Raw genomic sequence first — 27903 nt, forward strand, 5'->3', positions numbered from 1 at the left:
CTTGAGAGTCCCTTGGACAGCAAGGAGATCAAACCAGTCAATCCTAAAGGACATCAACCCTGAATGTTCATTGGAGGGACTGATGCTGAAGCTGAAGCTCCAATACTTTGGCCAGATGATAGGAAGAACCGACTCAGGAGAAGTGGGCAGCAGAGGATGAGATGGTTGGATGGCATCACCAAAATCCAATGGACATGAGTTTGGGTAAACTCCGGGAGATAATGAAGGACAGTGTAGCTTTGTGTGCTGTAGTCCATGGGGTCACAAAGAGTCAGACACAACTGAGCAACTGAATAACAAATGTGCTCCGCATAGTACTATGTGTTGGATACATGATGATTAATTTTATCTGTCAACTTGGCTAGGCCACACTACCCAGATATTTGGTCAAACACCAGTCTGGATGTTTCTATGAAGGTATTTTTCAGTTGAGAGTAACATTTCAATCACTACAGTTTAAGTAAAATGAATTATTAATACTCTCTGTGATGTGCATAGCCTTGATTCAATCAGTTAAAAGATGTAGAGAAAAAGACTGAGGATCCCCAAAGAAGGAGGAATTCTGTCTCTAGCTGTCTTTGGACTTCAGCTGCAACACCAGCTCTTCCTTGGCTGGAGCTCTGCAGGGCTTGAATTTGCTGGCTCCCACAATCTTGAGAGCCAATTCTTTAAAATAAATCACTGTATATATGTACATCCTATTGGTTCTGTCTCTATAGAAAAATTCAATTAATACACACATCAGTGAACAGCAAACAAGCTATAAGTAGTCCTCACAAGGACTTAACAGTCTAAGGGAGGAAAAACAGAAAAGCAAACAGATAAAAAAGACAATGTTTTGTAGTAAATGCTGGATACTCCGTGTCATGGGAGCACAGAGGAGGAGCATCTGACCTTGATGGAATCAGAGAAGGTCTCTGGAGGAAACGGAGTCTAACCTGAGAACTGAAGGTGGCAGGTAGAATAGGAATTAATGGAGTGAAGGGACAAGGTTGTGGAGACCAGGGATTAGATTCAATGTAGAGCATGCATTCTTAACAGGGGCATTATTGTCCCCAAGGAGGAGAAACTGCTGCTTGGCAGGTGAAAGAAATCTTGGTTATTGCAATGTTTTCTGATTATCCAGAGCTCAACTCTGTCTAACAAAATCTTATTCCTTTACATTTAATGAGAGAAATGGGGAGGCATGTTTAGAAAAAATGTCTAAAAAGTCTCCATGGTTGGAAAGTGGTGACCAGAAAGAAAGAAAAAAAAAGGACTGAGAAACATTTGTATAGAAAGATCAGTTGTGTGGAGGAAGGATCACATATGAATCTTGTGAGAGAAGACTATAGAATATTTGATAGATCAGAATGTTCTAGACACAAATTTTAAAGAAAATTAAATCTGAAATGCATTTTGACTTATCTAGATAATTTAGGTAAAATTGGACTTTTTAGTCTAAATTATCTGCTATAGACTCTGCTTACTCTTATGTATGAATCTTTACTTTGTAGGCACATGCTGAATAAATCATTAAGATTTAAAAATTTCTTAGAGGGATCTCTTTGGTGGTCCAGTGGCTAAGACACTTCCAGTGCACTGGGCCTGGGTCAATCCCTGGTTAAGGAACTAGACCCCACATACTGCAACTAAGAGTTCACGTGCTGCAACTAAACATCCCCAGTATCGCAAAGAAGATGGAAGACCTGGCGCAGCCTAAATAAGTAAATAAATATTAAAAAAATTTTTTTTCTTAGAGATGGAAAAAGACAATTATTGAAATATCTTTTTCTGGGACTTTCCTAGCAGTCCGGTGGTTAAGACTCTGCCTTCCCAATGCAGGGGGCAGATTCAAACCCTGGCTGGGAAACTAAGATCCCACATGCCACGCAGCACGGCAAAGTTAGTCTTTTTCTATTTATCTTTCTGGGCGTTTTTAGTTTTATAATTGTAGTCTCTAAAATAGCATCATGTTCAGGTGGGCACTTAATCATAATGCCATTCTGGAAGGCACATTAACCTCTGGAGAATCTGCATGTGATTTACTTCAATGGAGTTTCAAAGATTAAAAAAAAATATATGAGAGAAACAAAAAGGTATATTTCTTGGTTCCATTATTAGAATAGAATGAGAACAATGGTCTATTTAATAACTGTTATCACTATCTTCCTTCTAGATTGAATTCAAATTACTTTACTATTTTATTAAGAAAATCTTTGCAAAAATGCTGCCAATCATTTCTTTTTATTTCAGCAGCTTATTAACAATGAAATCAAAGATAGCTCCATGCTTCTGAGAGATAATTTAAACTTCCTTTTAGAATCTTAAAGAAGTAAAAAATTGAATGCTTTGCTGTAATTTTAGCTTTTAATATGTCAAGCTTGCTTAATGTGAGTAGACCTGACCTAAATGTCTGATATACTTTTTTTAAAAGGCAACATTCTAGTAGTCTCTTTTAGAATGTCTTCTGCAAAAGGCAGTGTGTGGAAACAGTGCTGAGTGTGAGTTCTAAAGTCAGACTGCCTGGGTTCATATCCTGAGTTGAATCTGTTTAGGTTTAAATGCTATTTGCTTTCATGAACTTGGGCAGATGTAAAGTTACATGATCTTATCCTCTCTGTACCTCACGTTCCTCATATGTAAATTATGGCTCGTGATAGAACCATAACATGGGGTTGTTGTAAATATTAACTGAGTTAATTATTTCAGACCCTTAGAACAGTGCCTGGTACACACTCAATAATGTTACCTATTACTACTATTATTTAGAACTCCTTATTGAGTAGTCTTGAAACCATCTGTTTTGGTGCTTCCTGTATGCCATATACGGAACTTACTTGGGAGACTGTTGATCCCCCTGACCTAAAATGATCTTCAGAGCATGACTCAAGATATTGCTTTAACTGACTTCTTTTTAGTACCATCATTGTTCTCTCCAGTACATTTCAGGCCTTTAAATTGATTTATTTAGAACAGTAGATGGGAGATGAATTCCTCTTCGGAATTTTTTAATGACATCTAGCATTTTTCTCTATGGTACTGCTTTTTGTATGGTGCCAGTAGAGAAAAGAAAGAGTTACCCATGATTTTCTGGCATTATTGTTTGATGAAGAAAATTTTTAAAACCCCTTCAATTTTATATATTTCAGAAAATGTCTTTGAAATTCAAAAATGCAAAACGAATTGAAGGCCTTGATAGCAATGTATGGTGAGTACCTTACAATGAACAATAATAATTGGGTAAAGTTTTTTTGCATCCATTCATTGGTAATGGAAGTAATGATTCATACACTTTTTTATTCCCTTAGACACTGTGCCAGTCCCTGTGCTAGGCACTAGAAATGGACAGTGAAAGGGACAAATTGGGTGATGAGCTTGTGAAACTTACCTTCTTAATCCTGAACTTTTCCTGTTAGCTCTACTCTCTAATGAGAGAACCCTAGCAGCAGATGGTTGAGAAAAAAAAAAAAAGTGATTAAAATATGGGCATCATGGAACTGAGATTTGTAAGAAACATTAAGTTTATCAGTTCAACCATCATTTTTCTAGGCAAAGTCATTTTGTAGATGGTAAAATTGTCTTGAACTCATTAATTTTTTTTTGATCTGTAAGACTAAACTAAGTCTTATTTTTCAGTTTTATAAGACTAAGAGATATAGAAAGCTAACTTTGTAATCATAGTGCTTACTAATACTAGTCGTTTTTATCTTAGGACTGAATTTACCAAACTGGCTGCAGACCCCTCTGTTGTGAATCTTGGCCAAGGCCTTCCAGATATATCCCCTCCGGTATATGTAAAGGAAGAGTTATCCAAGATTGCAGCAATTGATAATCTGAATCAGTACACAAGGGGCTTTGTAAGTATATGAGCACTGTATGTGGTGTGAGCGTGTGTTTTATATCGTATTGTGTGTGAATGTACTTCTGTCACTTCTCTGTAATTGGCTTTCTGGATCCAACTATCCCAGCCTGATGGACAGAGGAACCCTCACCTTGCCCTTATTTCCGAGGATGAGCTGTCCCCTACTTCCAGCTTCTCCACAGTCCTGTCTTGGCCCCTCCTTAATTACTGTTCCAGGATGGAGTTCCCATGGCAACAAAGAAAGGAGAGTATTCACTTGAGACGTGTTTTCTCTCCTTTCATACTTATGCAGCCTCAGCACTGGTCTCTTCGTTAATATCGTCTATTTCCAACTAGTTACTTCCTCTCTGCCTCAGCCCAACCTCATCCTTCTTGCTAGAATGCCTGTGATAGCCAGAGAGTTCCCAGGTTCTACCAAAAAAAAGTACCACAACTTACTAAGTGAATTGAGCAAAGTTTCGGGACACAAGGTCAATGTACAAAAATCAGTTGTATTTCTGTTGTACTAAAAGTGAAGTTAAAAAATAAAATTGGGGGTAGGAGCCAAGATGGCGGAGGAGTAGGACGGGGAGATCACTTTCTCTCCTACAAATTCATCAAAAGAATAACTGAACACAGAGCAAACTTCGCGAAACAACTTCTGATCGCTAGCTGAGGTCATCAGGCGCCCAGAAAAGCAGCCCATTGTCTTCGAAAGGAGGTAGGACAAAATATAAAAGATAAAAAGTGAGACAAAAGAGCTAAGGACGGAGATCCGTCCTGGGAACTCTTAGGCGGCATTGCTTGGGGTAGGGTCCGGGCCTGAGAGCCCTGAGGACAATCGGAGGGAGCTTCTGTGAGTTGCCAACTTGAACTGTGGGAGACCAAAAGAGAGAGAGTAAATTAACCGGCCCAAACACACTGCCGGCCGCTTGCAGAACAGAGACCGAGAGGGTCCAGAAAGGAGCTGGCAGGCTGTGGACCGGCCCAGCCCCGCCGGAGGCAGGAGGCAGGGGGGAGGGGAAGGTCGCGGCGAGACACAGGGCGCAGGCACCCGACCGGCGCGGGCGGGGACTGGGGCTGGGGACGCGGAGGGCAGAAGGCGCGCGCACCCGACTGGCGCCAGAGGAAACTGAAACTGGGTCCGTGGAAGGGAGTGGGCGCGCCACACCTGGGGAGAGTGCGCCCACCAAGCCCCTGGCTGCCTGGACCGCTCTGACGGGAAAGGCACAGAGAGCAGGCGCAGCTTTTCGCTCCGCGCTTTTGTGGAACACCCGAGGGCTGGAGCCTCGCGCAGCGCGGGGCGCGCTCCATATAGAACAGCCGGGAGCCTGAGCAGCGCAGACGGAGAAAGCAGCGTCAGCCCCTCCCGGCAGCGCCAGCCCGACCCCGCAGCCCAAGCCCGTCCCCATAGCACCAGCCACTTCCGGCAGCGCCAGCCCCTCCCGGCAGCGCGACGGAACTAGCTACCTGAGTTAGAGTCCACCTCCGCCCGCCTGTGTCAGGGCGGAAATGAGGCTCTGAAGAGACCGGCAAACAGAAGCCAAATAAACAAAGGGAACCGCTTCAGAAGGGACTGGTGCAACAGATTAAAATCCCTCTAGGAAACATTGACTACACCGGAAGTGGCCTGTAGATATCGAGAAGCGTAAGCTGGAACGAGGAGCTATCTGAAACTGAGCCGAACCCACACTGACCGCAACAGCTCCAGAGAAACTCCTAGATACAATTTTACATTTTTCTCTTTTTTTTTTCTTTTTTTTCCTTTTTTTATTTTTTATTTTTTATTTTTTCTCTTTTATTTTCCTTTAAAATCCCCTATTACTCCCCCATTACTCCTTAACTTTCATTTCCATAGACTTCTACGATTTTTTAATTAGGGGATTTTTTTCTTTCTTTCTTTTTTTTTTTCTTTTTCTTTCTTTTTTTTTTCTTTTTTCTTCTTTTTTTTCTTTCCTTTTTCTCTTCTATTTTCTATTTTTCTTTTTCTCTTATTTCTTTTAAAGTCCTCTAGTACTCCTCTACTACTCCTTAATTTTCATTTTCAATACACTATAACCTTACAAAAAAAAAAAAAAAAGAAGAGAAGCCCTATTTTTAAACCGAAGATTATTCTCTCCCAATCTTGACTCTCTGTTTTCTACCTCAGAACACCTCTATTTCCTCCTTTCCCCTTCTCTTCCCAATCCAATTCTGTGAATCTTTGTAGGTGACTGGGCTACAGAGAACACTCTGGGAACAGACAGCTGCGTAGATCTGTCTCTCCCCTCTTGAGTCCCCCTTTTTCTCCTCCTGCTCATCTCTATCTCCCTCCTCCCTCTCCTCTTCTTCATGTAACTCTGTGAACCTCTCTGGGTGTCCCTAACGGGGGAGAATCTTTTAGCCATTAACCTAGAAGTTTTCTTATCAGGGCTGTATAGTTGGAGAAGTCCTGAGACTACAGGAAGAATAAAACTGAAATCCAGAGGCAGGAGACTTAAGCCCAAAACCTGAGAACACCAGAAAACTCCTGACTACATGGAACTTTAAGTAATAAGTGACTGTCCAAAAGCCTTCATACCTACACTGAAACCAACCACCACCCAAGAGCCAATAAGTTTTAGAGCAAGACATACCACGCAAATTCTCCAGCAACGCAGGAACATAGCCCTGAACATCAACATACAGGCTGCCCAAGGTCACACCTAACACATAGACCCATCTCAAAACTCATTACTGGGCACTCCATTGCTCTCCAAAGAGAAGAAATCAAGTTCCACGCACCAGAACACCCACACGCTTCCCTAACCAGGAAATCTTGACAAGCCAATCGTCTAACCCCACCCACTGGGTTAATCCTCCACAACAAAAAGGAACCACAGACCTCCAGAATACAGAAAGCCCACTCCAGATACAGCAATCTAAACAAGATGAAAAGGCAAAGAAATACCCAACAGGTAAAGGAACATGAAAAATGCCCACCAAGTCAAACAAAAGAGGAGGAGATAGGGAATCTACCTGAAAAAGAATTTAGAATAATGATAATAAAAATGATCCAAAATCTTGAAAACAAAATGGAGTTACAGATAAATAGCCTGGAAACAAAGATTGAAAAGATTCAAGAACTGTTTAATAAAGACCTAGAAGAAATAAAAAAGAGTCAATTAAAAATGAATAATGCAATGAATGAGATCAAAAACACTTTGGAGGGAACCAAGAGTAGAATAACGGAGGCAGAAGATAGGATAAGTGAGATAGAAGATAAAATGGTGGAAATAAATGAAGCAGAGAGGAAAAAAGAAAAAAGGATCAAAAGAAATGAGGACAACCTCAGGGACCTCTGGGACACTGTGAAACGCCCCAACATTCGAATCATAGGAGTTCCAGAAGAAGAAGACAAAAAGAAAGGCCATGAGAAAATACTCGAGAAGATAATAGCTGAAAACTTCCCTAAAATGGGGAAGGAAATAGCCACCCAAATCCAAGAAACCCAGAGAGTCCCAAACAGGATAAACCCAAGGCGAAACACCCCAAGACACATATTAATCAAATTAACAAAGATCAAACACAAAGAACAAATATTAAAAGCAGCAAGGGAAAAACAACAAATAACACACAAAGGGATTCCCATAAGGATAACAGCTGATCTATCAATAGAAACCCTCCAGGCCAGAAGGGAATGGCAGGACGTCCTGAAAGTAATGAAAGAGAATAACCTACAACCTAGATTACTGTATCCAGCAAGGATCTCATTCAGATATGAAGGAGAATTCAAAAGCTTTACAGACAAGCAAAAGCTGAGAGAATTCAGCACCACCAAACCAGCTCTTCAGCAAATGCTAAAGGATCTTCTCTAGACAGGAAATGCAGAAAGGTTGTATAAACGTGAACCCAAAACAACAAAGTAAATGGCAACGGGACCACACCTATCAATAATTACCTTAAATGTAAATGGGTTGAATGCCCCAACCAAAAGACAAAGACTGGCTGAATGGATACAAAAACAAGACCCCTATATATGCTGTCTACAGGAGACCCACCTCAAAACAAGAGACACATACAGACTAAAAGTGAAGGGCTGGAAAAAAATATTTCATGCAAACGGAGACCAAAAGAAAGCAGGAGTCGCAATACTCATATCAGATAAAATAGACTTTCAAATAAAGGATGTGAAAAGAGACAAAGAAGGACACTACATAATGATCAAAGGATCAATCAAAGAAGAAGATATAACAATGATAAATATATATGCACCCAACATAGGAGCACTGCAATATGTACGGCAAACACTAACGAGTATGAAAGAGGAAATTAATAGTAACACAATAATAGTGGGAGACTTTAATACCCCACTCACAACTATGGATAGATCAACTAAACAGAAAATTAACAAGGAAACACAAACCTTAAATGACACAATGGACCAGCTAGACCTAATTGATATCTATAGGACATTTCACCCCAAAACAATCAACTTCACCTTTTTCTCAAGTGCACACGGAACATTCTCCAGAATAGATCACATCCTGGGCCATAAATCTGGTCTTGGAAAATTCAAAAAAATTGAAATCATTCCAGTCATCTTTTCTGACCACAGTGCAGTAAGATTAGATCTCAATTACAGGAAAAAAATTGTTAAAACTTCAAACATATGGAGGCTAAATAACACGCTTCTGAATAACCAACAAATCATAGAAGAAATCAAAAAAGAAATCAAAATATGTATAGAAATGAGTGAAAATGAAAACACAACAACCAAAAACCTATGGGACACTGTAAAAGCAGTGCTAAGGGGAAGGTTCATAGCATTACAGGCTTACATCAAGAAACAAGAAAAAAACCAAATAAATAACCTAACTCTACACCTAAAGCAACTAGAGAAGGAAGAAATGAAGAACCCCAGAGTTAGCAGAAGGAAAGAAATCTTAAAAATCAGGGCAGAAATAAATGCAAAAGAAACTAAAGAGACCATAGCAAAAATCAACAAAGCTAAAAGCTGGTTTTTTGAAAAAATAAACAAAATTGACAAACCATTAGCAAGACTCATTAAGAAACAAAGAGAGAAGAACCAAATCAACAAAATTAGAAATGAAAATGGAGAGATCACAACAGACAACACTGAAATACAAAGGATCATAAGAGACTACTACCAGCAGCTCTATGCCAATAAAATGGACAACTTGGATGAAATGGACAAATTCTTAGAAAAGTATAACTTTCCAAAACTGAACCAGGAAGAAATAGAAGATCTTAACAGACCCATCACAAGCAAGGAAATCGAAACTGTAATCAAAAATCTTCCAGCAAACAAAAGCCCAGGACCAGATGGCTTCACAGCTGAATTCTACCAAAAATTTAGAGAAGAGCTAACACCTATCTTACTCAAACTCTTCCAGAAAATTGCAGATGAAGGTAAGCTTCCAAACTCATTCTATGAGGCCACCATCACCCTAATTCCAAAACCAGACAAAGATGCCACAAAAAAAGAAAACTACAGGCCAATATCACTGATGAACATAGATGCAAAAATCCTTAACAAAATTCTAGCAAACAGAATCCAACAACATATTAAAAAAATCATACACCATGACCAAGTGGGCTTTATCCCAGGAATGCAAGGATTCTTTAATATCCGTAAATCAATCAATGTAATACACCACATTAACAAATTGAAAGATAAAAACCATATGATTATCTCAATAGATGCAGAGAAAGCCTTTGACAAAATTCAACACTCATTTATGATTAAAACTCTCCAAAAAGCAGGAATAGAAGGAACATACCTCAACATAATAAAAGCTATATATGACAAACCCACAGCAAGCATCACCCTCAATGGTGAAAAATTGAAGGCATTTCCCCTGAAATCAGGAACAAGACAAGGGTGCCCACTCTCACCACTACTATTCAACATAGTGTTGGAAGTTCTGGCCACAGCAATCAGAGCAGAAAAAGAAATAAAAGGAATCCAGATAGGAAAAGAAGAAGTAAAACTCTCACTGTTTGCAGATGACATGATCCTCTATATAGAAAACCCTAAAGACTCTACCAGAAAATTACTAGAGCTAATCAATGAATATAGTAAAGTTGCAGGATATAAAATTAACACACAGAAATCCCTTGCATTCCTATATACTAACAATGAGAAAACAGAAAGAGAAATTAAGGAAACAATACCATTCACCATTGCAACAAAAAGAATAAAATACTTAGGAGTATATCTACCTAAAGAAACAAAAGACCTATACATAGAAAACTATAAAACACTGATGAAAGAAATCAAAGAGGACACAAACAGATGGAGAAACATACCGTGTTCATGGATTGGAAGAATCAATATTGTCAAAATGGCTATTCTACCCAAAGCAGTCTATAGATTCAATGCAATCCCTATCAAGCTACCAACGGTATTTTTCACAGAACTAGAACAAATAATTTCACAATTTGTATGGAAATACAAAAAACCTCGAATAGCCAAAGTAATCTTGAGAAAGAAGAATGGAACTGGAGGAATCAACCTGCCTGACTTCAGACTCTACTACAAAGCCACAGTCATCAAGACAGTATGGTACTGGCACAAAGACAGAAATATAGATCAATGGAACAGAATAGAAAGCCCAGAGATAAATCCACGAACCTGTGGACACCTTATCTTTGACAAAGGAGGCAAGGATATACAATGGAAAAAAGACAACCTCTTTAACAAGTGGTGCTGGGAAAACTGGTCAACCACTTGTAAAAGAATGAAACTAGAACACTTTCTAACACCATACACAAAAATAAACTCAAAATGGGTTAAAGATCTAAATGTAAGACCAGAAACTATAAAACTCCTAGAGGAGAACATAGGCAAAACACTCTCCGACATAAATCACAGCAAGATCCTCTATGACCCACCTCCCAGAATATTGGCAATAAAAGCAAAACTAAACAAATGGGACCTAATGAAACTTAAAAGCTTTTGCACTACAAAGGAAACGATAAGTAAGGTGAAAAGACAGCCCTCAGATTGGGAGAAAATAATAGCAAATGAAGAAACAGACAAAGGATTAATCTCAAAAATATACAAGCAACTCCTGAAGCTCAATTCCAGAAAAATAAATGACCCAATCAAAAAATGGGCCAAAGAACTAAACAGACATTTCTCCAAAGAAGACATACAGATGGCTAACAAACACATGAAAAGGTGCTCAACATCACTCATTATTAGAGAAATGCAAATCAAAACCACAATGAGGTACCATTACACGCCAGTCAGGATGGCTGCTATCCAAAAGTCTACAAGCAATAAATGCTGGAGAGGGTGTGGAGAAAAGGGAACCCTCTTACACTGTTGGTGGGAATGCAAACTAGTACAGCCGCTATGGAAAACAGTGTGGAGATTTCTTAAAAAACTGAAAATAGAACTGCCATATGACCCAGCAATCCCACTTCTGGGCATACACACTGAGGAAACCAGTTCTGAAAGAGACACGTGCACCCCAATGTTCATCGCAGCACTGTTTATAATAGCCAGGACATGGAAGCAACCTAGATGCCCATCAGCAGATGAATGGATAAGGAAGCTGTGGTACATATACACCATGGAATATTACTCAGCCATTAAAAAGAATTCATTTGAACCAGTCCTAATGAGATGGATGAAGCTGGAGCCCATTATACAGAGTGAAGTAAGCCAGAAAGATAAAGAACATTACAGCATACTAACACATATATATGGAATTTAGAAAGGTGATAACGATAACCCTATATGCAAAACAGAAAAAGAGACACAGAAATACAGAACAGACTTTTGAACTCTGTGGGAGAAGGTGAGGGTGGGATATTTCAAAAGAACAGCATGTATACTATCTATGGTGAAACAGATCACCAGCCCAGGTGGGATGCATGAGACAAGTGCTCGGGCCTGGTGCACTGGGAAGACCCAGAGGAATCGGGTGGAGAGGGAGGTGGGAGGGGGGATCGGGATTGGGAATACATGTAAATCCATGGCTGATTCAAAGAATAAAAAAATAATAATAATAAAATAAAATAAAAAAAAAAAGCAAATAGCCAGAAAAAAGAAAAAAATAAAATAAAATAAAATAAAATTGTTTAAAATGCCATTTACAATAGTATCCAAACACACTGAAATTTAGAACTGATTTTTTTAGATATATACAATATTTGTTCACTGAAAACTGCATCACTTTGTTGAGAGATATTAAATGATACCTGAATAAATGGAGTGATATATGATGTTCATAGATTGGAAGACTAAGTATGTTAAGGTGTCAGTTCTCCCTAAATTGACCCATGGCAGAGAGTGGCAAGCTATGGTCCATGGGCCAAGTCCAACCAATCCCTGACTTTGTAAGTGAGGTTTTTTTGGAACATACCCATACCCATCATTCGTATATTTTCCAGCTTTTGTGAATATATATGAGTGTATATAATGTGTGTGTGTTTATATTTGTGTAGCAGTGGGGATGGGGTTGCAGTGTCAGCAGGCTGTGGACGTTGGTCACCTCAGGGCATGGGAAATAAGAGATTTTGAGGAAAGATAATTTTTCTTTATGTATCTTTTGCCTCATTTTACTTACATGAATCATGAGTCACTTTGTAATTAAAAAATGTAAACACAAATCCTTGTTACTATAAGGACAGATGTATAGTGTTTATAGTTGCTTTCATATCACCCTTTGCTAGAATTTGTTAAACCTAGTATTAATATGCATTCAAAGAATTTTGGATTTCTGGGAGGGGTGACAACTATCTCTTGCTCTTTCAACAATTTGTGTATATTTTTTGACCTTCTATTACTAATTACAACCAGCTTCTCTAATACTATAATACTTCCTAATTTCAAATATGAAAAATGTGCTCTGGCTTCACTTTTATTGATTTTAACCAGGTGAGGCTCTGGGACATACATGCCACTGTTCCAAAAGAAATAAAACGATGACAAATAAATACACCCTTAACAAAAAACTTCCTCCTTTTCTTTGTATGAACTGGGATGGACAACTTAGAAGGAGCCATACTCTTTTACCTCACCAACCTAGGGTATATCTAAGCAATCTCCCTCTTCTCCTGCATCCTGACCCAGTTTATTACTCCACAGCTGGGTGCTTTCCTAACAAAGTCATAACACCTGCACTTGGACACTTTACTAATATTTTCTACAAATGACTGAAAATCAGGGTGGTTACTGAAAGCAAAAAGAGGATGCAGACGCTGGGCAGAAAAAAACAGATATCAAGATATCAGATAACAAAGCTGATACCTTGAAATTTTGTATTCAAAAATCAGTCATTTAATAGGGAAGTTTTTAATCATTAGCAAATCATCATGACCATTCATTCAGGAACCCTCTGAAAATAAGGGGAACAATTTTTTTAAATTTGTTGCCATAAAAATACACGTTAGAGAATTGTAAAACCTAAATGTTAAAAATTTTTAACATTTCAGAGCCAAACTATCTCAAAGAAGTAGGTCTCATAATTAAATCCAAGGGTTTGTTCTTCCTTTTCACTCAACAGGGTCATCCATCACTTGTTAAAGCTCTGTCCTGCCTGTATGAAAAGTTTTATCAAAATCAAATCAATCCAAATGAAGAAATCCTCGTGACTGTAGGAGCATATGGATCTCTTTTTAATGCCATTCAAGGATTGATTGATGAGGGGGATGAAGTAAGTATATTAACATTATCATGCTGCCTGTATTAATCACTATCATTTGTCTTGCTTTTATTTTCACTTTTTTAATGCTTTTTTATTTTAAGTATTTTTCAAATATAGTACATATGCAGTCAAGTTCACAAAAAACTGTTAAGTACAACTTAGTCAATGTTTATATGTGTGCATGTTTGTCTCCCTGTAACCACAAACCAGATGAAGATATAGTACATTTCCAGCAACCCGGAAGGCTCCCTTTTGCCCCTTCCTAGTCTGTAGTCTCCAGAGGTAACAGTCTTCTGTGTTCTGTCAACAGAGATTCATTTCACTAGCTCTTTAACCTGATGTAATAGAATCATACAGTATATACTCTTGAGTCTGGCTTCTCTCATTTATCATTTTGTCTGTGAGATTCATTCACTTTTGTTGCATGTTGTTTGTTCTTCTGTTTACTGCCTGTTTACATAAGGGCAGGTAAAAGAGGTTAGCAGTAGTATGGGAAGATGAATCTTAGTTTTCGCTGCTAAAACAACTTTTAAAACTCAATCAACAAGTATTTGGTCACTGTTTTTTTGTGCCCTGTATTGTTAGCAGTACCATGTGAGGGATGTATAACAAGACAACTGAGTGACTTCTTTATTTAGTGAGGTGATATAAAACCCACTTTAGCACTGACCTCAGTAGCTCTGCTCCTGCTTCCTCAGTACCCTTATCATTCCAGTACCCTTGCTTTCATATTTACTCACCCCTTCCATTTATTCAAAATTTATTGAGAGTGTGCTAGACAATGTGGGAGAGAAGATTTTTTAAAAAGACTGTTTCTATGTGGAAGAGGTTCCCTGTTTAGTGAAAGAGATGGATTTGTAAACAGATACAGAAGGATGCACTGTGATAGGCAGTGGTGGGGAATGTGTAAGTTACCATGGTGATGAGAGGAAGAAGTGATGAACTCTGCTAATATAAGTCCAGAAAGCTCCAGAGAGGTGTTGGGTAAGCCAAGTCTGAGGAATGAATATTTGCCGTGATCTGTATTGTTAATTCCCTCCTTTGAACTCTTCCAGCACTGGATCTTCATTGCTCAGTGCAGGCTTTCTTTAGCTGTGGTGAGCAGGGGCTAGCCTTTGTTGTGGTGTGTGGGCTTCTCACTGTGATGGCTTCTCTTATTGCAGAGCAGGGGCTTCAGTAGTTGTGGTGCAGGAGCTTCACTGCTCCAGGGCACGTGGGATCTTCCCGGACCAGGGATCGGACCTGTATCCCCTTGGACTGGCAGGCAGATTCTTCATCAATGAGCCACCAGGGAAGTCCTGAACCACCCCCACCCCGCCAGCACTGTATCTGTACCTCCTTTATGAAAGATACCTCTGTGACTTTGTATTACCTTTTCTTTTATATCTCTGTTCCCTCTGCTCGGCCAAACAATAAGTTACTTAAGGAATCCTGGTGAGGAAGTATAGTCATACACTCATGTATGTAATTTACTTTATTCCTGTAAAATAGCTGAAAGTTTCAGCTCAGGCCTCGGTCGTGTTACTCCTGTGTTGCTTCCTCCATCTCTGCACTCTGTTGGTGTGTCCCAAGGCTCAGCCCTTTGCCCTCTTTTCTCTATTCTTCTTGCCTTATCAACTTATCTAATATTTGAAACCACACACATCACTTTGCATCATATGGGCCTATTATTTTCCTTATAATATTTATTACTATCTGAAATTATCTAATTTACTTCCTTGTTTCTTATTTATTATGTCTCTCTCTGTAGAATTTAAGTTCCAGGAAAATTAGTTTGTTGTTGTAGAGCCAGCATTTGAAATAGTGAGTGCTCAGTCAATATTCTTCAAAAAGAGAGGGGAGTCATTTCCATTGTAAAAATAAGGAAATTTCAGGGAAGAGTGTCAGGTATATTCTCAGTTCCACCTCGCTGCCTCCCCCATTTCCTTTCCTTCATTGAGCTCTCACTTCATACCAGGCACTGTGTCTCATCAGGGCTGCAAAGATGGGTCATCTTAGTCCCTAAGAATATCACAGTCTAATGAACTTGAGGAAAACATATTCCTGGCTCATGTCTTGTCCTCCACAATACCCAACACCTAACATAGCATGTTGTATAGAAAATATTCAGTGTGAATTAGATGACAAGTACAAACAAAGGGACTTTAGAATGTAAGGGCCTCCATTGACTCCAGTGAGACAGGCCTTGAACAGGAAATATAAATAGTAAAAAGTAGAAATTTAGAATGATAATTAGGTGCCATGAATTTAACCAACACAAACTTAAAGGCAGTTTAGTGTTCAGTTCAGTTCAGTCACTCAGTCGTGTCCGACTCTTTGCAACCCCATGAACCGCAGCACGCCAGGTCTCCCTGTCCATCACCAACTCCCGGAGTATACTCAAACTCATGTCCAGTGAGTCGGTGATGCCCTCCAACCATCTCATCCTCTGTCATCCCCTTCTCCTCCCACCTTCAATCTTTCCCAGCATCAGGGTCTTTTCAAATGAGTCACCTCTTCGCATCAGGTGGCCAAAGTATTTGAGTTTCAGCTTCAGCATCAGTCCTTCCAATGAATATTCAAGACTGATTTCCTTTAGAATGAATTGGTTGTTTCTCCTTGTAGTCCAAGGGACTCTCAAGAGTCTTCTCTAACACCACAGTTCAAAAGCATCAATTCTTTGGCGCTCAGGTTTCTTTACACTCCAACTCTCACATCCATACATTACTACTGGAAAAACCATAGCCTTGACTACTTTGGGCAAAGTAATGTCTCTGCTTTTTAATATGCTGTCTAGGTTGGTCATAACGTTCTTTCCAAGGAGCAATTGTCTTTTAATTTCATGGCTGCAATCACCATCTGCAGTGATTTTGGAGCCCAAAAAAATAAAGTCAGCCACTGTTTCCACTGTTTCCCCATCTATTTGCCATGAAGTGATGGGAACAGATGCCATGATCTTAGTTTTCTGAATGTTGAGCTTTAAGCCAGCTTTTTCACTCTCCTCTTTCACTTTCATCAAGAGGCTCTTTAGTTCTTCTTCACTTTCTGCCATAAGGGTGGTATCATCTGCATATCTGAGATTATTGATATTTCTCCCGTCAGTCTTGATTCCAGCTTGTGCTTCATCCAGCCCAGCGTTTCTCATGATGTACTCTGCGTAGAAGTTAAATAAGCAGGGTGGCAATATACAGCCTTGACGTACTCCTTTCCTTATTTGGAACCAGTCTGTTGTCCCATGTCCAGTTCTAACTGTTGCTTTCTAAACCTGCATACAGATTTCTCAGGAGGCAGGTCAGGTGGTCTGGCATTCCCATCTCTTTCAGAATTTTCCACAGTTTTTTGTGATCCACACAGTCAAAAGCTTTGGCATAGTCAATAAAGCAGAAGTAGATGTTTTTCTGGAACTCTTTTGCTTTTTTGATGATCCAGTGGGTGTTGTTAATTTGATCTGTGGTTCCTCTGGCTTTTCTAAAACCAGCTTGAACTTCTGGTAATTCACGGTTCACGTATTGTTGAAGCTTGGCTTGGAGAATTTTGAGCATTATTTTACCAGCGTGTGAGATGAGTGCAACTGTGCGGTAGTTTGAGCATTCTTTGGCATTGCCTTTCTTTGGGATTGGAATGAAAACTGACCTTTTCCACTCCTGTGGCCACTGCTGAGTTTTCCAAATTTGCTGACATATTGAGTGCAGCACTTTCACAGGATCATCTTTTAGCATTTGAAATAGCTCAATTGGAATTCCATTACCTCCCCTAGCTTTGTTTGTAGTGATGCTTCCTAAGGCCTACTTGACTTTGCATTCCAGGATGCCTGGCTCTAGAAGAGTGATCACACCTTTGTGATTATCTGGGTCATGAAGATCTTTTTTGTACAGTTCTACTGTATAATCTTGCCACCTCTTCTTAATATCTTCTGCTTCTGTTAGGTCCATACCATTTCTGTCCTTTATTGAGCCCATCTTTGCATGAAATGTTCCCTTGGTATCTCTAATTTTCTTGAAGCGATCTCTAGTCTTTCCCATTCTGTTGTTTACCTCTATTTCTTTGCATTAATCACTGAGAAAGGCTTTCTTATCTCTCCTTGCTATTCTTTGGAACTCTGCATTCAAATGGGTATATCTTTCCTTTTCTCCTTTGCTTTTCCCGTCTTTTCTTTTCACAGCTATTTGTAAGGCCTCCTCAGACAGCCATTTTGCTTTTTTGCATTTCTTTTTCTTGGGGATAGTCCTGATCTCTGTCTCCTGTACAATGTCATGAACCTCCATCCATAATTCATCAAGCACTCTGTCTATCAGATCTAGTCCCTTAAATCTATTTCTCACTTCCACTGTATAATCGTAAGGGATTTGATTTAGGTCAGAACCTGAGTGGTCTAGTAGTTTTCCCTACTTTCTTCAATTTAAGTGTAGACTTGTAAAATTATACATTGTTGCCAGATTTTTCAAAAGCAGTTTGAATATATATATACATACATGTATATATATAATAAGGTACCATAAAAGGTGTTTATAATACTCTTTAGTCTAGCAGTAACAAGCACTAAAATGGAGAAACTGTGCAGTCACTAATTCACACTGTACTGTTATTTACACAAACTATAAAAAATTTATCCTAGAATTCAGGAGACTCTCAAATAGCCATTAAAACAATACATTAAAACTAAATAATAATAAATGTTTGTGAAGTATTGCTGTGTGTAAAAAAGAGAAAAAGTGAATGTCGACAATGGATATAAATCATGTGTTTAAACTCATTATAGAAAAGCAAAAGGTCAGGGATACTAGGTCCAGACTGGCATATTGCAGAACAGGTTGGTCTGGCCCACTGACCTGAGAGACAGGCCATGAGTAGGTTGAGAGAGCCTGTAGGAGCCTCCAGGACCTTGTAGGAGCAAAGGAGCTAGGAAAAAAGAATCCAGATGTAAGTCACCTGGAGGGAAATTGTGGGTGTCAGACATTAATGGTAGCATCCTGTCTTCTTGCATTCTGTCTTTGTTTGGGGATGTTTTTGAAAAAAAGAGAAACGTCTTTGTTGTGTTCAGTCACACAATTGTGTCCAACTCTTTGTGACCCCATGGACTGTTGTTGCATGCCAGGCTTCCCTGTTCTTCTCTCAGGATAATACTTAGAAATTACTACTCCATAACAGAGAGCATCCCTGCAGTCCTCTCTTTCCTTCTGGTCTTGCTCTGCCACTGATCGTTTGTTTTTTAATTTGAAATTTAAACTCACTGTTTTTGGCTAGATCATCCCTTTGAGAATGTAATGAGAGCTATGGACTCTTACTCCAGTAAAATAAACCTATGCATGTAGAAAATTTTGCATACAATTTGAAGGGTCCCACTGCAAGCCTATCCACAGAGCTCCCTGGGAAATCAAAGGGTCCAATCAAGGCTCCTGACAAGTTTGTTCCCAAGGTCTTTTTCACTCAGGTGTGTGAAGACAAAGCCTGCTTTCTTCACTGCTGCATCTTAGCATGTTGTATAGTGCCCAACACATAGTACGTACACAGTATTTGTTAAATGGATTAATTATTGATAGATTTGTTATTTGGTTTGATTCCAGGTCATAGTGATAGTGCCTTTCTATGACTGCTATGAGCCCATGGTGAGAATGGCTGGAGCAACGCCTGTTTTTGTTCCCCTGAGATGTGTAAGTCTGCCCCTATGATTTACGTTTTTTAAAAAGTTTTGAAAATGCCAATTACTTTGTTGCCAATAAAGTTTCTACTTTAATTACATTTTGGGATTTACTATATATCTCTACCATGACTGAAGGTAACTTTGATTACTTCATCATATGTTTGCCATGTATCTGTTGTAACAGCTTCTGCATTGTATGTGATACTACTTTTTGTGGTTATGTATCTGCCCTACTGACTGAGCACCACCAGGTCAGAGGCCACTTCTGACTCACTTTTATAGCTCTGGTCCCCAGTGACGGACAGTGCAGGGTATGTGCTGGTGGTGGTCTAGTCATTAAGTCGTGGCTGACTCTGTGACCCCACGGATTGTAGCCCTCCAGGCTCTTCTCTCCATGGGATTTTTCAGGCAAGAATAGTGGAGTGGGTTGCCATTTCCTCCTCCAGGGGATCTTCCTGACTCAGGGATTGAACTCCGGTTTGCTGCTTGGCAGGCTGATTCTTTACTATTGAACCCCCTGAGAATCCCAGGGTATGTGCTGGGTGTTCAATAAATACTTACTGAATTCTGAATGAAGTGTTCTGGTTTTTTTACTCTACTTTTATCTTTAGGAATACAGTATAGTTTCATTGTCTTTTTAAAAAATCTTATTAAAACAAGTAACACACTAAGGTGAATCACAGAATCTTCTATTAGCCTTATAGAGTCAGACGTGTTAATCATAGCTGTTAACCATAATAAGACGTGTTAACCATAACCATATAGCTGGCTCCTCTGAAGGAATTTAGGCACTTTTACAGCTGTTAATGTTGACAGAGTTCATGTTTCCATTTAACAGGTATGAGCATGGGACTCAAGTCCTGTTGGGCTCTTAAGGCAGATATAAATCTTAGTTATTTTTGTTTCTTTCCTTTGTTAGTTATCTATTAAGTTACCTTTGCCATGCCTTTCTCTACTTTTTTTTTTCCTTATTAGGTTATTTATTTATAATACAGCAAACATGAATTAACTGAATTAAATCACATCTTCATTCTTCGTGTTTAGAAACCTGTTGATGGGAAAAAATGCTCTAGTTCTGACTGGACCTTAGATCCTCAAGAACTGGCAAGCAAATTTAATTCCAAAACCAAAGCTATAATACTAAATACTCCACATAACCCACTTGGCAAGGTGAGTCTTTGATCTCGTTGTACGTCTTCTGATCCGTCATTCTCTCACACGTTGAATAACTGGCTCTGCTCTTCTGTTTCCTTTCATATGTGTAGGTGTATACCAAAGAGGAACTCCAAGTAATTGCCGACCTTTGCATCAAATATGACACACTCTGCATCAGTGATGAGGTTTATGAATGGCTTGTATATACTGGAAATAAGCATTTTAAAATAGGTACCAATTATTATGTAGAGTCACAGATCTAAATGTGTTTGGACACGTGGAATATCTGATTGGAAAGGATCCCAGAACAGCTTTAGAATAGTCTTTATAATGGATAGATGTCTGTGAGCATTTAAAAATGGGACTTGAATGAATGATGTTTGAGTGGTTTTATGAACAGGTTGAAGGACAAGCAGTACAAACTTAGGAGACGAGATTTTAGATCACAGGATACAACTAGGAAACCAGAGAAGTGGTACTTTTGCCTTTATTCTTAGCTTTTTTTTTCCCCCCAATAATCTAGCTATTACTTCATATATAAGACATCGGGAACTTACTTATTCCTGAGCTGGTCTGTCCCTACTAAGGGAAATGCTGAAATGCCAGATGAACAGGAAAGAAATTGCTGTGACAGTAAGGTATTGCTGCAATGGATTTCACCATTTCTACTCCATCTCGGGTTTCCCCGGTGGCTCAGTGGTAAAGAATCCGCCTGCAATGCAGGGGATGCGGGTTCAATCCCTGGGTCAGGAAGATCCCCTGGAGGAGAGCATGGCAGCCCACTCCAGTATTCTTGCCTGGAGAATCTTGTGGACAGAGGAGCCTGGTGGGCTATAGTCTGTAGGGTCACAAAGAGTTGGACATGACTGAAGTGACTGAGTGTACACACACACACCCAGGCCATCTCACAGATACCATGGTGTCTTCTGGGGTGATCCAAACTTATATCAGCTACGGGGGTATAACTGTGCTTCAGTCTTTGGGTCTTTGTACTTTCCCTTCCTATACTTGGAAACACTTTTCCTTCAGATATCCAAACGACTCAGAGTCACCTCCCTGGGGTCTTTATTCAGTTTTCAGATTTTATGACCACAACATTTAAGATTTAAACCTCTCTGCATTTTCTTTGTCCCTTTTCTGTTCTTTCGTTTTGTTTTTTCGGCTGTGATGGGTCTTTTTTGCTGCACTCAGGCTTTCTCTAGTTGGAGAGAGTCAGGGCTACTCTTCATCGCGGTGTTCGGACTTCTCATTGCAGTGGCTTCTTTTGTTGCAGAACACAGGCTCTAGAATGCAGACTCAGTAATTATGGCACACAGGCTTAGTTGCTCTGAGGCATGTGGGATCTTCCCGGACCTGGGATCGAACCCATGTCCCCTGCATTGCAAGGCAGATTTTTAACTACTGGACCACCAGGAAAACCCTTCTGTCCTGTGTTTTCCTGTATAACAAATATCAGGATCTGTATATTTTTACTTCTAACCTGCAAGGAGGTAGGGATTTTTAAATGTTTTGATCTCTTCTGAATCCTTAGTTCCCAGAATAGGGTCTTGTGCATGGTAGACAATCAGAAAATAATCGTTGAATAAAATGAATAGTAAGTATGAAAGGGTGAGGGAAGAATAACTAATATCACTGTCAGGAACCAATAAATTTTAAAATTAGTGTACTTATACATAAATAGTTGTTGCACACATCATAATTATCCACGGTAAATTACAAACTGTTGTGGAGACGCAGAGGAGATCAACAAAGTGGGCAAAAGATGGACTTAGTCAGAGAAGTAGAAAGAAAATTCTTCTCAGATAAACTTGTGTACCAAGGTGAGACGGCATGAAAGATCAAGATATACTTAACTGGCTTATAAGAGTGTGTTGCAATAACTGGCACAGATGAGAATGGAAGAGTAGGGTGATTCTGAAGGAATTTATATATGAATATAAAGAACTTAAATTTCATTGAGAGGGAGCCAATGGTTCTTAAACTTTTATTTTATTTTAGTGATAGAGTATAGTGAAGTCACAATGTTCATATGATGAATTAGTGACAATATATACTGTATTTCATCATGAAGCTAGAGGTAATTTTCTTTTTTTGTTTTTTTTTTTTAGAGGTAATTTTCTTAACAGAAATTCAATAATTAGAAGTCAATATAAAGATCCCAAATCTGTGTGTGTTTGCCTGTAACAAAGTGTTATTGAAATAAATACATCTGAGTTTTTCTGATTTTTGCCATTATTGTTCATTTCCCGATGCTCATTTGTTTCACTATTGGTAGCATTCACCATCAGATAACCATTCACCATCAGATAACCATCAGATAACCAGTTGTTGTTTTAGTTACTAAATCGTGTCCAACTCTCTTTTTGTGACCCCCATGGGCTGTAACCTGCCAGAATCCTCTGTCCATGGGATTTTCCAGGCACGAATACTGGAGTGGGTTGCCATTTCCTTCTCCAGGGGATCTTCCCAACCCAGGGATCAAACCCATGTCTCCTGCATTGGCAGGCTGGTTCTTTACTACTGAGATAACCAGTAGCAGTTTGAAGCGCTAAAGAAAATTCTGTGGAAAACTTAAAGTTGAATTTTTCAAGCTCTATTAAAAAAACTCAATAATTAATTTGATCATCAGGGTACGAGTGAGCGTACTTTGAGAACAGCTACAACAGGCAATGACGAGGTGTGATGAGGCAAGGTAATTGGTTCTGTATTGGATTTGTTTTATAAAGGTAAGAACCAGCTGCAGGTGAGGATTTTAAGTCAGATGCCCTGGCAGTGGAGATCATACGCTGGGGTTGTTTAGAAGTATAAACTGTAGGGCACAGAATATAGCATTTGAAGGTGGGAAGGCAAGCATGATTCTGAGATCTCTAGCCTGGACCACTCAGCAGTGATGAGGCCTTAACCAGGGATGGAAATGGAAAGAGACAGGCCTGTGGGAAGAGCTGAGCAAAGGAAATTCCTGCTTCTGATGCTGTTTCAGTGTCTTTGAGACATAGGGGAGGAGATGTCTACAGACAAGTAGAATTATAGGCCTGACTGCCAGGATCAAATTGTGAAGGGATTTATTTTTGACAGTCATCAAAATTTTGTTGATAGTGGAACACATGGAAGGCAGTGTATCTTCTAAGGGAGAATGTATAAACAAAGAGGGCCAGACATTTGTAAGGTATGGTATCTTAGCACAGCCCATTTTGTTATTTGTCAAAATTGCATCAGAGTTCACCTTCCCATATCTTGTTGATGATCTCTGCCTCAGGTCATTAATTACTCCCCAGTTGAAAATCAAGCCAACATGGACAATTACATTTTTTGATAATTTTTTTAAGATTAAGTAGAGAGAGGAAGAGGCATCTATCTAATGAATAAATATAATTTTATGCTTAACATTTTGTACATTTTACAAATGTTCATGTCTGTGAAATAACTCAAAGCTTTTAAATTTTATTTAACTCAGTTTAGCAATATTCTATTCAAAATATTGCTTTAAATGATCTTGAAACTTATTGTTTAAACCTTATAAATACTTCATGGTAAAAGTATAAGTGATATTATTTGCTAAAGATATCAAGACATATATATATATTTTTTTTTTAAGACATATATTTTTAACTCAGATTTTTTAGTTGTAACAACTCAGGATGTTAAAACAAGAAAAAAATGATTTCATTATTCATTTCTGTTTCATTATCATTATTATTCATTTCATTATTCATTCTATTTCATTATTTAGAGAGTGCAAACATGTGAAAATGTAGTCTGTTAAATACGGTGGCCTTTGTTACATGAAAGATAAGAAATGGCTATTCCATCAATTTGCAGAGTGCAATAGTAACTCTTTAATACAATAAGATTCTGGCCACACATCATGAAATTAGCATCACCTTCATGTCACAGAGACAGTTTTCCCAGGTGTGGCTTGTACTCTTCATCATGTCTCTAATCTTTATCTGACTTCTATTGAAGCCTAAGTCGCCTGTGAATAACTGTTATAGCTGCTGTGGTTGATTTAAGGAGGATGGGTCATACATGAGAAGTGCAAAGACCAGTTGCCTTTCATATATAACTGCAGGCTAAACTTAGCAGTACTGGAACTAGATATGGTTTTTCTAAATCATCAGATCTGTAAAGATTTTTTTTTTTCTTTTACTATATTCACATGCAGTGTTGTGGTCATCTACTCTGTTTAACTTCTGTAGCTCCCCAAATCTCTGAGACGGAGAGGACATGCTTATCTAGATATTCTTAAATTACTTGTGTGTCTGTGTTTAGTCACTAAGTCATGTCTGACTCTTTTGTGACCCCGGAGACTGTAGCCTGCCAGGCTCTTCTGTCCCTGGGATTTTCCAGGCAAGAATACTGGAATGGGTTGCCACTTCATTCTCCATGTTTTAAATTACTTGTGACCCTTTTAATTGGAATTGTAGAATTTGTTCATACTGCGTCACATTCTTGACTCATATGGTGTCTCCAGGTTTCAGTAAAATGACATTACATTCAACAAAAGAAACCTCTGTTCTGGAAGAGATTATACTAATACATTGGTATTTATATACTAATCCCTTGATATTTGGAAAATTAGTATAGAATTCTTCATAAATTATTTAGCTGATCATCTTACTCCTTGAAAGAAAAAAAAAAAATTCACTTTTATATGGCCAAAATAGCCATCAAGAAAATACTTAGCTTTTAAATACTTTAATTAGTTTTGATATTTTGTGAATGTAACCTACATTTGATGTGTACATAGTTTTTATTTACTTCATGTTTAACTTATTGTTAAAACATGCTAGGTTTGTATTAGTTTGGGTAATTCTTATTTTCAAAGAATTTATTTCTAATTTTTGTTCTTAATAATGGATGTTCCTGATTTGGGATATATATTATTACTTTAAAGGAAGTGATACTCTGCTTTATACATAGTTCAGATATTTCTGTGGTCAAATAGAAAAGTAAGACATGCCATGTCCTTTGGAATATTTTGGAAGAATAGAAATGTCTCAAAACTTGAGAGGATATATGTTAGAATATTCTGTCTTTGAATGGACCCTCTAAATATTTTTTTCATTTGTCCTTTTGGGATTTTTTTTTGGGTTTCACAGAGAATACAATGGTAACTCTTTCAATTTATATGGCTTTCCTACCTTTATAAGTATTGACAGATATTTCATGATAGGCTGAAATTGCATATGTTTATATTTTAGAACTTTCTTTAGCTACCTTATATCTTATATGTCATGGATTTATATCTCAGTGTGCTATTTCTAAAATACACACCCTCACTCTTGCACATGCCTGCAAATTGCTGGGCCTTCCCCAGAGTTTCTGAGGATCCAAGAGTTTGCCTTTTTAATGACTAGCCCAGTGATACTGATATTGCTAGGTGGGAAATGTATTTTAAGAACCACTGCCCTAGGAATCCTGTAGAAATAGACTCAGAAAATGGACAGAGTAGAGGTGAGCTAAACACTACCAGAACCACAACCAAAACTGTGCCACAGAATGATCGTGCTGGCCCCCAGCTACCACTAACACTGAACGCCGGGTGCTATTGCTCCGATGACCGCTGCACTGGACCGGCCCGGAGTGCTGGCGGCTGGGGCTTCTGACCATTCCTGCCCTGGGAGATAATTTTGCCACTTAAGTGTTTTCAAGCCTGGTAACATTTTCAGCTGAGTTTGGGTTAAAGCTAAATTATCTCTTAAAAACCTATTGAAATAACTATACTGCCTATATTATAAGGCATTTTTGGTTTTAGATTATACTGAGTGTAGACTGATTATAAAGCAATTAACTAACCGTTTTCCCCCTTTTCTTGCTATTCAGCCACTTTCCCAGGTATGTGGGAGAGAACAATAACCATAGGAAGTGCTGGAAAGACTTTCAGTGTAACTGGCTGGAAGGTAAGATGAAGAATTTAATTGTTTGAAAACAGGCACATATCTTATTTCTTGTAGAGTTTTTTGTGTGTTTTAAATACACAGATACTTAGTTTACACAGGTTTTTATACTTACTGATCTGCTTTCTTATTCAGTTTTCATATTGTCTTTATCCTTTTTGAGACGTAATCATTCTTCTGAAAGTAAGACACATAGGGTAATTTTCTTATTTTATAAGTAACCAACTGATGATACTCTTTTCTTTGCAATGTTTGATTATATTAATTAAAAGGAGAAAAAATAATAGCTAATGTGAAGAAGTGTACAAAAATGATCTTCACGACCTAGTTATTCACGATGGTGTGATCACTCACCTAGACCAGACATCCTGGAATGTGAAGTGAAGTGGGCCTTGGGAAGCATCAATATAAACAAAGGTAGTGGAAGTGATGGAATCCCAGTTCAGCTCAGTGGCTCGGTAGTGTCCGACTCCTTGTGACCCATGAACCACAGCATGCCAGGCCTCCCTGTCCATCGCCAACTCCTGGAGTCCACCCAAACCCATATCCATTAAGTCAGTGATGCCATCTAACCATCTCATCCTCTGTCATCCCCTTCTCCTCCTGTCCTCAATCTTTCCCAGCATCAGGGTCTTTTCAAATGAGTCAACTCTTTGCATCAGGTGGCCAAAGTATTGGAGTTTCAGCTTCAACATCAGTCCTTCCAATGAACACCCAGGACTGATCTCCTTTAGGATGGACTGGTTGGATCTCCTTGCAGTCCAAGGGACTCTCAAGAGTCTTCTCCAACACCACAGTTCAAAAGCATCAATTCTTCAGCACTCAGCTTTCTTTACACTCCAACTCTCACATCCATACATGACAACTGGAAAAACCATGGCCTTGACTAGATGGACCTTTGTTGGCAAAGTAATGTCTCTGCTTTTTAATATGCTATCTAGGTTGGTTGCTCCTTTCCTTTCAAGGAGCAAGCGTCTTTTAATTTCATGGCTGCCATCACCATCTGCAGTGATTTTGGAGCCCAGAAAAATAAAGTCAGCCACTGTTTCCACTCTTTCCTCATCTATTTGCCATGGAATGATGGAACCAGATGCCATGATCTTAGTTTTCTGAATGTTGAGCTTTAAGCCAACTCTTTCACTCTGCTCTTTCACTTTCATCAAGGCTCTTTAGTTCTTTACTTTCTGCCATAAGGGTGGTGTCATCTGCATATCCAAGGTTATTGATATTTCTCGTGGCAATCTTGATTCCAGCTTGTGCTTCTTCCAGCCCAGCATTTCTCATGATGTACTCTGCATATAAGTTAAATAAGCAGGGTGACAATATACAGCCTTGATGGGCTCCTTTTCCTATTTGGAACCAGTCTACTGTTCCATGTCCAGTTCTAATTGTTGCTTCCTGACCTGCATACAGGTTTCCCAAGAGGCAGGTCAGTTTTCGAAAGAGGCAAGAATCCCAGTTGAGCTATTTCAAATCCTGAAAGATGATGCTGTGGAAGTGCTACACTTAATATGTCAGCAAACTTGGAAAACCCAGCAGTGGCCACAGGAGTGGAAAAGGTCAGTTTTCATTCCAATCCCAAAGAAAGGAAATGCCAAAGAATGCTCAAACTACCACACAATTGCACTCATCTCACATGCTAGCAAAGTAATGCTCAAGATTCTCCAAGCCAGCCTTCAGCCATACATGAACCATGAACTTCCAGATGTTCAAGCTGGTTTTAGGAAAGGCAGAGGAACCAGAGATCAAATTGCCAATGTCCACTGG

The 27903-nt window shown here is 38.9% G+C and overlaps 1 protein-coding gene across 2 annotated transcripts in view; it reads left to right on the forward strand.

Annotated features, from left to right (window-relative positions):
- The window catches only part of KYAT3 (kynurenine aminotransferase 3), a 73786-nt gene that overhangs the window by 28026 nt on the left and 17857 nt on the right, over window positions 1-27903 (forward strand). For both annotated transcript variants that reach the window (XM_043876539.1, XM_043876540.1), the window contains 7 exons: window positions 3132-3190; window positions 3695-3839; window positions 13324-13473; window positions 19008-19094; window positions 20129-20254; window positions 20350-20470; window positions 26063-26139. In XM_043876539.1, coding sequence (XP_043732474.1) covers window positions 3132-3190; window positions 3695-3839; window positions 13324-13473; window positions 19008-19094; window positions 20129-20254; window positions 20350-20470; window positions 26063-26139 — 765 coding nt within the window. The remainder of the gene's footprint in view (window positions 1-3131; window positions 3191-3694; window positions 3840-13323; window positions 13474-19007; window positions 19095-20128; window positions 20255-20349; window positions 20471-26062; window positions 26140-27903) is intronic.

This window comes from Cervus elaphus, chromosome 20 (genome assembly GCF_910594005.1).
Source record: "Cervus elaphus chromosome 20, mCerEla1.1, whole genome shotgun sequence".
Taxonomy (NCBI): domain Eukaryota; kingdom Metazoa; phylum Chordata; class Mammalia; order Artiodactyla; family Cervidae; genus Cervus; species Cervus elaphus.